Here is a 12193-nt window from a genome sequence, read left to right on the forward strand (position 1 = left end):
CGGATTGGCGTGTTATTCTCGCCAAGTGCAATAAAGGGAGGGCTACTTATGGCTTCATATGTGGCTTGGTGGAAGCCCGGTTTTGTTTCGTTTTATATTATGCATGGCGGCATCGCTGCATGGAGATGTCAAGCCGGATGCAGCGTGATCGCATTTTTAAGGCGTATTTAGCGCGTTGGGCGTTGCGTATGAGCCGGGCACATTTCACCATGGACCTTAATTATGATGGTATACTTTTTGGTCGTCAGTGCGCAAGCTCAGACCCACGAATGCCACTACGTTGCGATCGAAGGTGTGAAATATGAAGCGAAAACTTTCATTTGAGGTATGATATCGGGTGGCGAAGCAGTAGTTGAGCGATGATACAGCCGAACGCTCTCATCACCTGGTGCACAAAGAAGTCGCCTTGGTTGCTTTCAAGGTTTAGTAGAAGCGGAAATCGGGAAAATGTCGTGAAGAAAGCCCGTCGGACGGCGGGGTGATATACCTATATCTTGATTCTTTATCTGTTTAGAAATATGTTTCATGCAGAAACTGTGATATGAGGTTGCTGGCTTTGACTGTTTGGGCATTCGTGTGCGTGACACTACTGGGGGTGTTAGCGTACAGTATGCTGCTGTGGAGCCAGTACTGGAGGTGGGCTACTCCGCGCAACACCGGAGTGCAAGCGGCGGTACCCCGGCGGTGGTCGCACTTCTCCCGGGGATACAGCAACGCTTCATTGACTGGTGGTGTGCTACATCCTCACAGAATGGCACCCTTGCCAAAAGACAAGCTGTTCGCGAAGGTTCGGCTTGTTCTTATTATTAATAATAGAATACCAACAAGCCCAAACCCACACTTCATTTCTGTTCTTATTACCTCTTATTACCGCAGCTTTCTTTCTTTTTTTCTTTCTTTCTCTTAGAGCTCATGGGTGAGTCAAAATGCCGAGCTCTTTTTTCTTGAGGGTGTTTAGCGGGTTAGGCGAAAAAGAATCACAAAATGAGGGATAAAAGTGCGTAACTTTGTGAGGGTGTTCTTGCGGGCCAATTTAGCCCTTTAAGGAAGTTATGGCTCCTGATCACGACTTTGTTGATGATGTTGCACCAGTAGTTCTGTCGGCAACATTGCACTTTTCCTGTATTTTCGCTTTAGTTGCTTTCTTTGATTCATATCCTCACGCATATACATTTTGACGGCAGTGTTTGTGTCTCAATTTTCTGGCATTGACGTCTCCAACTTTCTCAAAACGGAATAAAAAGTGAGGCAAATGCGAGTAAATGACCGCGTTGGCACGTTGCTCAGTTCATCCGTAAGCATAATTACCGATCTACCGCTGGTTTAACGTCACGATCAGGGGAAATAGACAAATACCGTGTTTACAGAATTGTAGGTCGACCCAATCTGCCATAAATTCGAAGTTGGTGGATTGACCTATAATCGAAAATAAGTTCCGGTTGCAAAGTCTTTCTAAAAGTGATACTTCTGTATTCCCGCAAAGCTAACTTTTTTCCACAACTTTTAAGCGTTGCCGTGAAGCCACTTATGCACAACGGAACTCGGAGACGTAAATATTGTTTTAAAAATGAAATTTGCTCGAGCTTTTTTTTGTGGGATTTTAAAGTATTACCCCCCCCCCCCTCCTTCCATCCGGCTTACAGTGGTGTATATACGTTAGCCTGCATTTACTGCAAGCTACTCACTGGTCTTTATGGCAGGTGCTTTTCGTGAGATGGGCAAGGCGCGCAGTTACACGTGTCAAGGTCACTTCGTTCTGCATACGTGGACATAACTTACAATAACCAGTATGTTGTAATGCACAGGTGGAGGCGTACCGGGCGCAGCTGGAGCGCCAACTGCGTCGCGCCCAGTGGGACAGTGTGCGGCCCGTGGGCGCTGGCGGCCAGCCGGCGTCGGACAGTTACGGGGTGCGGCCCAGCGGACGCAAGCCGGCCCGCTTCGCGCCGCCCAAGCAGCTGCTGGCCAAAGCCATCGCTCTGCGCATGAGCATGCTGACCAGGTATTTCACCAGTGGCCAGCGCGGCACGCTGAAAGAACGCACTTTCAACACGAGGCACCAGTAAAGAACACACTTCCAAGCATAAGCGTGTGCAGGGTCCCCCTTAAGGGAAAGGGGGAAAAAGATTCGACGCAGCGCCCCCTCCCCTATCATTCTAATGTATGAGGCTAGCTTTGCGCCCCCCTCTCGCCCCCCCCCCCTTTTAACACGCCTATTCTTTCAAGAGAGGAGGAGTAGGGTTGCCGAATGCAAGATCGGAAGTTTTTTATGCAATATACATATTCCTTTTGAGATGAACGAGATGGCGATAAAGTCTGGCTAGCATCCACGGAAACCTGACACCGAGGCGTTAAGAAAGAAGCTAATGTTGCGCTGCGACCTTGCCTAACACCTACAGAGTGACGTCATCGTTACTTCACATTGACAGGGAGCGTTGTCCTCACGCGGGCATGTGCATCGCACGCGGCAACCAGAAAGGAGAGATTGCCTCTTTGTGCCTGCACATGGGCGCCCCGCAGTTTGTTTTTCTCTCATCCAAGGAAAGCAGTGATGTCCTGCTGGGTGTTGCTTGAAGGTCGCAGCAAGCGCTTTTTGAAAATTAGGTTTCCTGCCTGAAATTATACGCAAATAAGCACCGTCTTCCTCATACGCATATCATAAGAGGCCGTTCTTCAATTGTTTCATCGAGCGGCCGGGAGATTACTATAATAAAGAAGACCAAACAGATGACCAGAATGACGTCACTGTTGAATACAACCATTGTAGAGGTGTGTCTTCCGCGTTCGTTAACGTGTGCTCGTCATGCGTGTCTTAATTGGAAGTGCAGCTCACAGGTTCATACAACGAAGTCGGCTGATGGTTGATATAACGACGTTCACTCACTTTAGATTTCTCAGAAAAATATGGCAGTTTATTTATTTATTTATTTATTTATTTATTTATTTATTTATTTATTTATTTATTAGAATACCCTCAGGGCCCGTAGGGCATTACAGAGGGGGTGGGTACAACATTTTATAACACACAAGAAAAAAAGACAAAGAAAAGAAACAAGTGTCAGATGCGCAAATCACGAAGGCAACATAAATCAACTAAAAATGTATAAGTAAGAATTCAAGCACATACAAGACAAAGATAGATAATGGAAACTGCGTATAGTTACAAACGTTGCTGAGAAATTGCAGTCTTGAATAACAAAGGGTCTGTTATTGTTACAACGGAAGAGGGAAGGCGGTTCCAATCGGCGGCTGTTTTCGGTAAGAAGGTTGCTGAAAAGAATTTGGTGCGGCAAAACTGAATGGCAACCTTATGTTGGTGATCAATGCGCGATGAGTGGTATGACGGTTGTGAAATGAGGTCTCGCTTCATTGATGGATTGTGAAAAAATATCTTATGAAAAAAATGCAGTCGCACCAGTTTCCTCCGGACAGTTAAATTGGGCAGGTCAAGGTTAGATTTCATTTCTGATATGCTAGCAGTACGGGAATAATTAGAACAAATGAACCGAGCTGAGCGGTTCTGAACAGATTCTAACGCGTTGATTAAATTTTGCTGCACGGGATCCCATATAGTTGTGCTATTCCGCAGTTTGGTTTCGGTATCGTCGATGAACTTGGGTGATTTTAGTCACTCCGCAATTATTACTAAGCGAGGACGTTTTTATGAGAAATCTCAGAGCTGCAATAAACTATTCCTGAGAATGAATTAAATTTTTTTATTAGCCATAAGCATCTAACTCTTGTGATAAACATCTTTATTCAACTTTCTGTTACTGAAACAAATATCATGTCTTTAACATGCTAAAGTAACTGTGAAATCGTCTTACAAATGTTGTATTTCTCTGATTTTGGAAAATTTCTGACACATTTATTGAAAAACCGTGGTATAATCTGTGATCAGCCAGTCAAGAGAAACTAAAGGAAGGCTTCGAGACCTGGGCGTTTCACAATATTTGCGACTTTTTTGTCCTGACAGGGACACGGAGCCGTTCAAGCGGATGGGCTACAGCCAGTACTTCCCGGCGACGGACTTCTACGCGAATCGCTTCAACTCCTGTGCCCTGGTCTCCAGCGCGGGTTCCATGCTGGGTTCGAAACTTGGACCAGAGATCGGTGAGCATGAACTTGCGTGTTCCCCACGGTTTCCTTGTCTGCGATGCCGTACATTGGTACTGAAATACAGAAGCTCTAGACTTCTGTGTGAGCTGATTCGTGTGGATATGTGTGCCCGGCCATTGCAACCTCTCCAGCACAGCCGCTCGATCTCTCCCATTTGGTGGAGAGGCAGATCGATTATAGTGACACAGCTGTCCCTTTAGGACCCTGCAAATCGTATGCCGGGACTGTGTGAGTTCTACTCATTGAGTTCATTCCATAATATTTACTAGAGGGAGCTCTGGTGCTGCTATCGCGCAGCTACCATGAGTAATGATGGCCTCAAAAGAATTTGAGGTTGTGTTTATTGTTCTGTTTTGGCATTTGTTTCAGATAAAATAATGGATAGTTGTGAATTTCGTAAAGTGGAAGCGTTAAACTTTTGTTGAAATTTATCTTGAGACAAAGCTGCGCCAGATCACCCGAATCTGAATGGAGCCGTCTGACCGAAGCTTAGATAGAGAGAGAGAGAGAGAGAACACAAGGAGAAAGGCAGGGAGGTTAACCAGGGCTGAGCCCTGGCAGGCTACCCTGCACTGGGGAAGGGAAGAGGGGAAGGAAAGTTATAGAGGAGGAGATAAAAGGTCACTGACTGGGCCGACGCGTAAGTTTAACTGGACAGAAGTGATTTCACTGTCGAGAAAGTATTGGGACCATGGCACTTAGATAAATCTGTGTACTACCCATCACATGGTGGCTAGATGAGCCACTATACCCATCATTCAAATGCTGGCTGCAGTGTCATGCATTGCGACTCAAATAGACACTAGCGCCAGATTTTCCTCTAGCGTATTGTTAGACAGCTCTACGGTTCAACCAACGTGTCACTGAGCCTTAAAAAGAAATAAAGGGGGTGGATGAGTTACATTCGATTCAATGCATAGCATTCGTTAGCTGACATGCTTCCCCTTTCCCACATTTCCCGGTTCAAACTGCTTCACTGTCCCGGCCCTCGTGTAACTAAATTTTGTGAGTGCAGCCCGCTAGATGAGGGGAGAAATTATTCCGCTGTTCTCCACAGTGGGGTACTTTCTAATCCGATAGGTGTGTACGTTTCAGCTGACGCAAGAGAGAGTCAACTATGGTTTCTCCGTCGTGGCGCGCAAAACACCCGATTCACTGTTACTTACTCTTTTCCTATTTGGGTATATGTTCTTGCTTCTTTCGTGCAAGAGTCGACATGGCACGCTGGCAACATTCGTAGACCCGTCACTTGCACTTAACTTGTTCCTCGCAGACGGCCACGAAACAGTGGTGCGCTTCAACGACGCGCCCACTGCGGGTTTCGAAGGCGACGTGGGGGCGCGCACCACGATGCGCCTACTCAACTCGCAAGTGCTGGCGCGGCCCGAGTTCGACTTCTTCAATTCGGCGTTGTACCGCAACGTCACCCTGGTCGTCTGGGACCCGTCGCGCGACCGCCAGCCTCTCGAAAAGGCGAGTGCACCGAATGCGCTGATCGGCGCATATTTATAACAACATGTGACAATAACAAAATCACCTGTCGAAACGTCGCAGCCGTTTTGGGGCAGCACTTCTTACGACCAGTATATGGGAATATATGCTGGTCGTAGAAAGCACTTTATCTCTCCTTTCGTACCAGTGAGCGTGCTGAAAACTACGCGGCCAGGGTGATGTCAAGGGGGCAAAAAGATGCGCCCGTTCGTCAGCACGTGTTGTGACCTTGAGCACTTTCTCATTTTTCTTCTTTGAACGTCTGGCTTACTTACACTATGACCGCGAGCGTGCGCGTGGGCACGTAGCGGCATACCGCGGCGGCTGCAGTAACTATGCAGTTCACGATGTTCAAATCAGCCAATGGCCGCGAACTGTGGGTTTATGGTGCGATCATTTGGGCTTATGGCGTCATTCATAGAGATAAGAGGGAACGATTTCTAGGTGACTTTAGAATTAATTGTATATTCGAAGCCACGTAATGCGCTATAATGTTTGCGGCACATGCTCTCAGGAGTCCTTACAACCGATTTAGAGCGCTTTCTCACCATGCTGAAAAAGCGTTGCAGGACCTCTTAAAGATAAATAGTGATTCATTTTCGCCTATATATATATACATATATCTCGAGTGCCTCGTAAGTATACCGTGTTTTTAGCATTTCCTAGGAAAAGCTATAGTGCTAGCTTTTAGTGCCGGATGCGTTCGTATTGGTGCACAGAGAAAGAGAGAAATAAAAAGAGGAATAGATCAAACAAAAAGACAGGGAGGTTAACCTGGTAGAAGAACCAGTTTTCTATCCTTTACAGAGGCGAGGAAATATGGATCAAAGAAAGAGAGAGAGAGAGATAAAACAAATAAAAAATGCTCAAATATACACATACGTGCTGGACGTTCCGATCAGAATCTCGAGTGCCTCGTAAGTATACCGTGTTTTTAGCATTTCCTAGGAAAAGCTATAGTGCTAGCCTTTAGTGCCGGATGCGTTCGTATTGGTGCACAGAGAAAGAGAGAAATAAAAAGAGGAATAGATCAAACAAAAAGACAGGGAGGTTAACCTGGTAGAAGAACCAGTTTTCTATCCTTTACAGAGGCGAGGAAATATGGATCAAAGAAAGAGAGAGAGAGAGAGATAAAACAAATAAAAAATGCTCAAATATACACATACATGCTGGACGTTCCGATCAGAATCGTTCGGAGAGACTGGTCGTTGAATGTGAAAATTGCCGAAGTTATGCTGCCTGAACGTAGGCTCTTTAAGGTGCTCAGAAGTTCAGAATTCATAAGCTAACTAAGGGAGAGTTAGTTAGTGAATGCCGGCGGTCGATATAACGTGTATATGGCAAAATAGCCACACGAGATGCTTTTTGTCTTGGACAGAGTAGTCTTAGGCGAATGCATAAGGGAGCCTCTGCGTTTTCTGACAAATACGATTATGTGCCCACTCACGTAAACGTTGATACCGCTCGCAGTGGGTGGAGCATCCCGAGTTCGACCTGTTTCCAGCGTACTGGCTGCGTCGCGAGGTGCTTCCAGACGAACCTTTCTACCTGATGCACCCGGACTCGGTCTGGGAAGCCTGGCACTTCCTGGACGGCGAGAACCCGGGCCCTGTGCTCAGGAACCCACCATCCAGCGGATTTCTCGGTGCGTGCGTCACGCAGCCCAAACTTGTTGTCTGTGGAACTGTGCCGGTTGTGCTCACGTATGTGTCACTCACGTTTTCGAGGTTTGCCAAACGCATCAGAGAAAAAATAAATGTGCAAATCCAGGCCTGTTTCGTAAGTGTACACTTGTAGGATTTAGTGGTGCGGCCCAGCAAAGTCAGGAATTGTATTTTGCAAGCTACTTTATAAATGAAAAGCAGGGAAGGGACAATGTTGTGACAGTTAGAATAGATAAGGTGAAAAAAAAATAAAGAAAAAAGTTAATCTGAACGTATGGACACAGTCTAACAGTTCACATCCCGTTTGTGGCATCGTGCATGTGAGAATGCGTTCGCATTGGGAAGCCCCCGTCCATTCCCGCCTCTACCAACCCCCGAGAACAGAAACGACACATTACACAAAGTGCTGAAACAATATATGAGTTTACACACTGGTTTAACGCAACACTTCTGGCTTGAACAGAAGGATAAAAAAGAACAAAAAAAAAACGAGAGATGAAAGGACATATCGGGCCAGACTTTCTACTGTCCTTTCTTCTCCCTTTCTTTTTCTTTTTCTGTATGCGCAACTAACTCGCCGCCGTGGTCTAGTGATCACGGTGCTTACATGCTGAACCAAAGGTCGGGGGATCGAATCCCTGCAGCGGTGGCCGCATTTACGATGCAGGCGAAAATGATTAAAGTCCTTGTACTTAGATTTAAGTACCCGTTAAAGATCCCCAGGTGGTGAAAATTTCCTGAGCTCTCCACCATGGAATCTGTCGTAATCATATCGCGATTCTGTTATGTAAAACCCCGACTATTCTAATTTTTACAACCCTCAAACGCAAAGCTCCAACGGGACGCTCTGCGCATGGGTGACACGAAGGCATTGCGTGGAGCGATCTCCCGCCTACGTTGAATAGCGGTTTTTCAGTAACTATGGCGGAAAACGCCTCTGAAGACAGTATTGAAAGAACGTCAGGAGACTACCAAGAGGTTGATTTAAAGCTCACAGAGAAGCCTAATGCTGCCCTTGACGTCATGACAGCAATTACGATGGAGTTCTTGGCGTTCATTGGCCGGATTACACCAGTAAAGCTGCTCGGAATGCGTAAGCTAACTAAACTTGAGTGCACATTGCCAAATGCTGCAATGTATACGCGTACCAAATTTCTGATTGGTAACTTCCTTAGTCAAGAGTCCGACGGAATCCCGTCTGGTCGGGGACAAACATAGTGCAAAATAACAAAAACGCCGGCCAAAGTGAAATACACAAAAATGAAAAAAAAAGACGTTTCGACTCCCCACACGAGAGCCTTGTTCGCAGTCAAACGTCTTTTTTAATTTTTCTGTATTTTATTTTGGTCGTCGTTTTTATTATTTTGCACTATGGTAACTTGTTTATTGGTTTAGTCCTGGATAACTTTCGTCGACCAGCCCTAAGGTCTTCTACGAGGGGCGTCGAGGCCTTACCGCCGCCTCGCAGACTTGTTGCTAGGCGGCTTAATCTTATTCACCAAGTCTGCAGCTGCGCAAGGCAGTGACCCACCGTGGGGAAAGCGTTCTGCAGTTGGTACCTTGCGGGTTTTTGATAGCTCCAGGACATGTCGCTAAAGTGTATACCTCAGTGTGACATGCCTTTAATATATTTGTCGGGTGTGTTCGGGTAGAGTCTATTATACCGTGCCAGGTTTGGGTGCGTTCACGCCTGCAGTTGTCTGGGAACTGCCACCTGCGTCCTGTTCAGCTCTTCTCTGAGCGAATGAAAGGTTCGGTGGGCCAGGTAGAGAGCCTTAGTGATGTCTCTGTAGCTCGTCAAGCAGTCTTTGGTGTTGACCCATGAACGACGATCGCCGGCGCAGTTCGCGAGCTCGCGCGCCTTCGGGTGTGTTGTCATCTTTAGGCGGTGATGTGTCTCTGGTACTTCTGTCATGAACCAGGAACCGTGGGATTCTCGCTCAAAACTCTACCGCCCGCTGGACTTCTATAGCGCAGGCAACTTGTCGCATGATCCATCCTTTGACCAAGTTTCTGACCGCTTGTTTGGAGTTGCAGAAGACCGTCGAGCACATCGGTTCTGTGAGGGCGAGTGCGACGATCTCCACTTCTTCGGCGTGCTCACACACGTATACAATGCCGATAATCTCGTTTTGCCTTTTGAATCGACGACCGCGAATCTAGCTCCAGCTTGGTGCTCCAGCCACTTCTTCTGCCCGAAGTACTAACAGTATAAGTCATCATAGATATTCTAGGCAGGAATAGTCGGAGGGAGTCATACTTGTTAAAGCCATGAAGCACCTCTGACTTTTATTGCCCGTACCTGTACCCGTATCTTCAGGTGAACTCTCATTCTATGTTTTACGTTGAATTAATAATCTCTGCCGCCGTATCAAAGAGTCACCTTTGCGGGCTTCATAATCAATGATCGATTGATATGTGGCGTTTAGGTTTAATGTCCCAAAACGATGTATGATTATGAGAGACACCGTAGTGTAGTGCTCCGGAAATTTCGACCTTGCACGTGGGATTTTTTAACGTGCACTCAAAGCTGATCACATGGGCATATATAGCATTTTCGCCTACATCGAAAATGCAGGCACCGCAGCCGGGATTATATCCCGCGACCTGCGGGTCAGCAGCCGAGTACCTTAGCCGCTCAACCAACACGGCGGGGCACCGTCATGTTCAAGTGATGTAAAAGCTCCGTCTTTTGTTCACCTCATGTCCTCGCGAACATAGGGGAGATAAGAAGTGTTATGCATTGCTCGAAAAAAGGGCGTCTTTGAAGCTAGCTTTTCAGCGGAGGGTATTTTATAAAGGTGCATCGTTTTGTGGGGCCTTACGAAGTTCTCGATACGTTGGCTTCGGGGACGCCTCTTGTTCGGTTGCCTAAATCGGAGTCAAGCTTGTCTGAGAGAGCGCTGCTTGCCGTGTTATCGCAGGTCTTCTTCTGCTGCTCAAACAGTGCCGTCACGTGGATGCCTACGAGCTGGTTCCTTCCATGCGGTTGACCAAGCGCTGCCACTACTACGAGGTACACGAGGATCTGGGATGCACTATGGGGGACTGGCACCCGCTGGCTGCAGAGAAGCTGCTGGCGCTTCACCTTGCCTCATCATCGGTACACGCGCTCGAACAAGTGTTCGCCAGAGGAACGCTGCCGCTCAGCATGATCGACAACCAGACAGACTGAGCAGGCCGAGGACAAGAGAGAGCAAGTGCTTTGGTGCTTTTGTTAATAACCACAGGCTCCACGCAATGTACTTCCACCGCTTGTGCGTCATGACATTTCGTCTACGTGGAATGAACGTTTCGTCATGGCATCTAGCCGCTGCTGAACTAGCACGAAGCAAGCTGTCGCTTGCAGTATGCTCATCGCGGAAGTTCTGCATGCTGGTTCGCTCAGCGGCCGGAGAGCTGGTCGTTGTCTCTTGCTATACTGTTTTCCTATGCAAGAACAGCGCTTATTCGACATCTTCTGCTAAAGTGCTATCAGCCGCATCTTTAGGCAGAACTAGCTTTTATATAAAAATCAAAACCATTTCAATGTTATATGGTGCTCTTGTTCAATGCATATATATGTGTTAGCTGCTTAATTATGGGGGCGGAAAAACAACAATCATGTTGAAACGAACTACTACATCTCTTTGTGGGTAAATACATTGCCGAAACGTTGTCTTCTTCCCCGATGATGTGCCATGACGTTGGCAGTGTCAGTGAGCTCACTGACACCAACGTTATTCATGCACATGTTCATGCACGTTCAGGCTACTGCAGCCGAATGCACCCTGAACATTCAAGTGAAGGTTCACCTAGTATGTGCCAAGCAGCCTACGTGCAGCGCAACCACATTCGAGTCGGTTAATGATTTTCAAGCAGGGAAACAAATAAAAGGAACGAATATGTACGGCTTCTTCGCATCGTTCTACTTTGACAACACCTTTAGGACTACCTTCCATTTACAATGAAGACGGCACTTCGGGATCGCAAACGAAGTTAGAAGGAAATACATAGGAGCGACTGAATTAGGGATTGACAATTGATCGCAGACGTGAAAAATATACTAGTGCAATAATCAAGCAAAAAGGCGCTATTGAGATTCGCCGTAAGGAAGGTTTACAGCTAGAGAGGAAGGTCGCAATGTATTTAGGCAGAGATGGTTGCTGCACAGCTCGTCAAACTCCACATAAAGGTAAGAAGGTTAAACAGGCTTTGAGTATCGGTACCTCCTCTTTATATCAATCTACTGGCAGACCTTCTGGTTGTGATCTATGTCATCCTAACCGCAACCCACAGCCCCAAATTATATCAGTTCATGTAAGAAACGAAAGCTATGTCATACGCTACAAATATGTGGGCGCGATTCACAGTAAGAGTTTATATCGTCCACCATCGGTGCTCTAAGCTAAGCTCTAAGCTGAAAATACGTATGCGTATTTTCAACTTCGTAAATCGTAAGCACGCAAAAAAAAAAATAGGGTGGAGTGAGAAGTCATGTAGTAGAACATCTTTGTGAGGTCGAAAGTCCAAGTTTGGTCAGAAGAACCACAGGGAACATGAGTTTTGGCGATGGTATGCATATAGTTTGTGTCGTGATGGGTTTTAATGCGACACATTTAGGAAGTTTGCGGACTGATATGCGATCATTCTCATGCGCACTGACATGATTCCCCTTGTGACTCAATGAACGCCTTTCACAACGGCCCTACAGTTAACTCCATTATATTTATAATGCGGCCGTATATAGCTCACGGACTGAGTTTACTTTTCGCTGGCGCCCATTCTGGCACGAAACGTACAACCACTGGTTATCTTGTCGAGAAGACCTGGTGACCATATCTAACTACTGCTCCTCAACCAGGGTCACTTTGTCGATTAGGAAATAACGATATATTACGAAGGTTAGCCAGATGCGAGCTCAGTTTCTTTAACGTATC

General features: G+C 46.6%; 1 protein-coding gene across 1 annotated transcript; it reads left to right on the forward strand.

Moving 5' to 3' along the window:
- Positions 1–127: 127 nt before the first annotated feature.
- LOC119160116 (beta-galactoside alpha-2,6-sialyltransferase 2-like) lies at positions 128–10724 on the forward strand. The gene is made up of 6 exons (XM_037412837.2): positions 128–787; positions 1806–2002; positions 3977–4113; positions 5393–5592; positions 7081–7255; positions 10199–10724. Exons 1-6 carry the CDS (start codon positions 542–544, stop codon positions 10447–10449), a joined length of 1206 nt encoding a protein of 401 aa, XP_037268734.2. The 5' UTR covers positions 128–541; the 3' UTR covers positions 10450–10724.
- Positions 10725–12193: the final 1469 nt, after the last annotated feature.

Source organism: Rhipicephalus microplus, chromosome 1, assembly GCF_043290135.1.
Source record: "Rhipicephalus microplus isolate Deutch F79 chromosome 1, USDA_Rmic, whole genome shotgun sequence".
NCBI classification, from domain to species: Eukaryota; Metazoa; Arthropoda; class Arachnida; order Ixodida; family Ixodidae; genus Rhipicephalus; species Rhipicephalus microplus.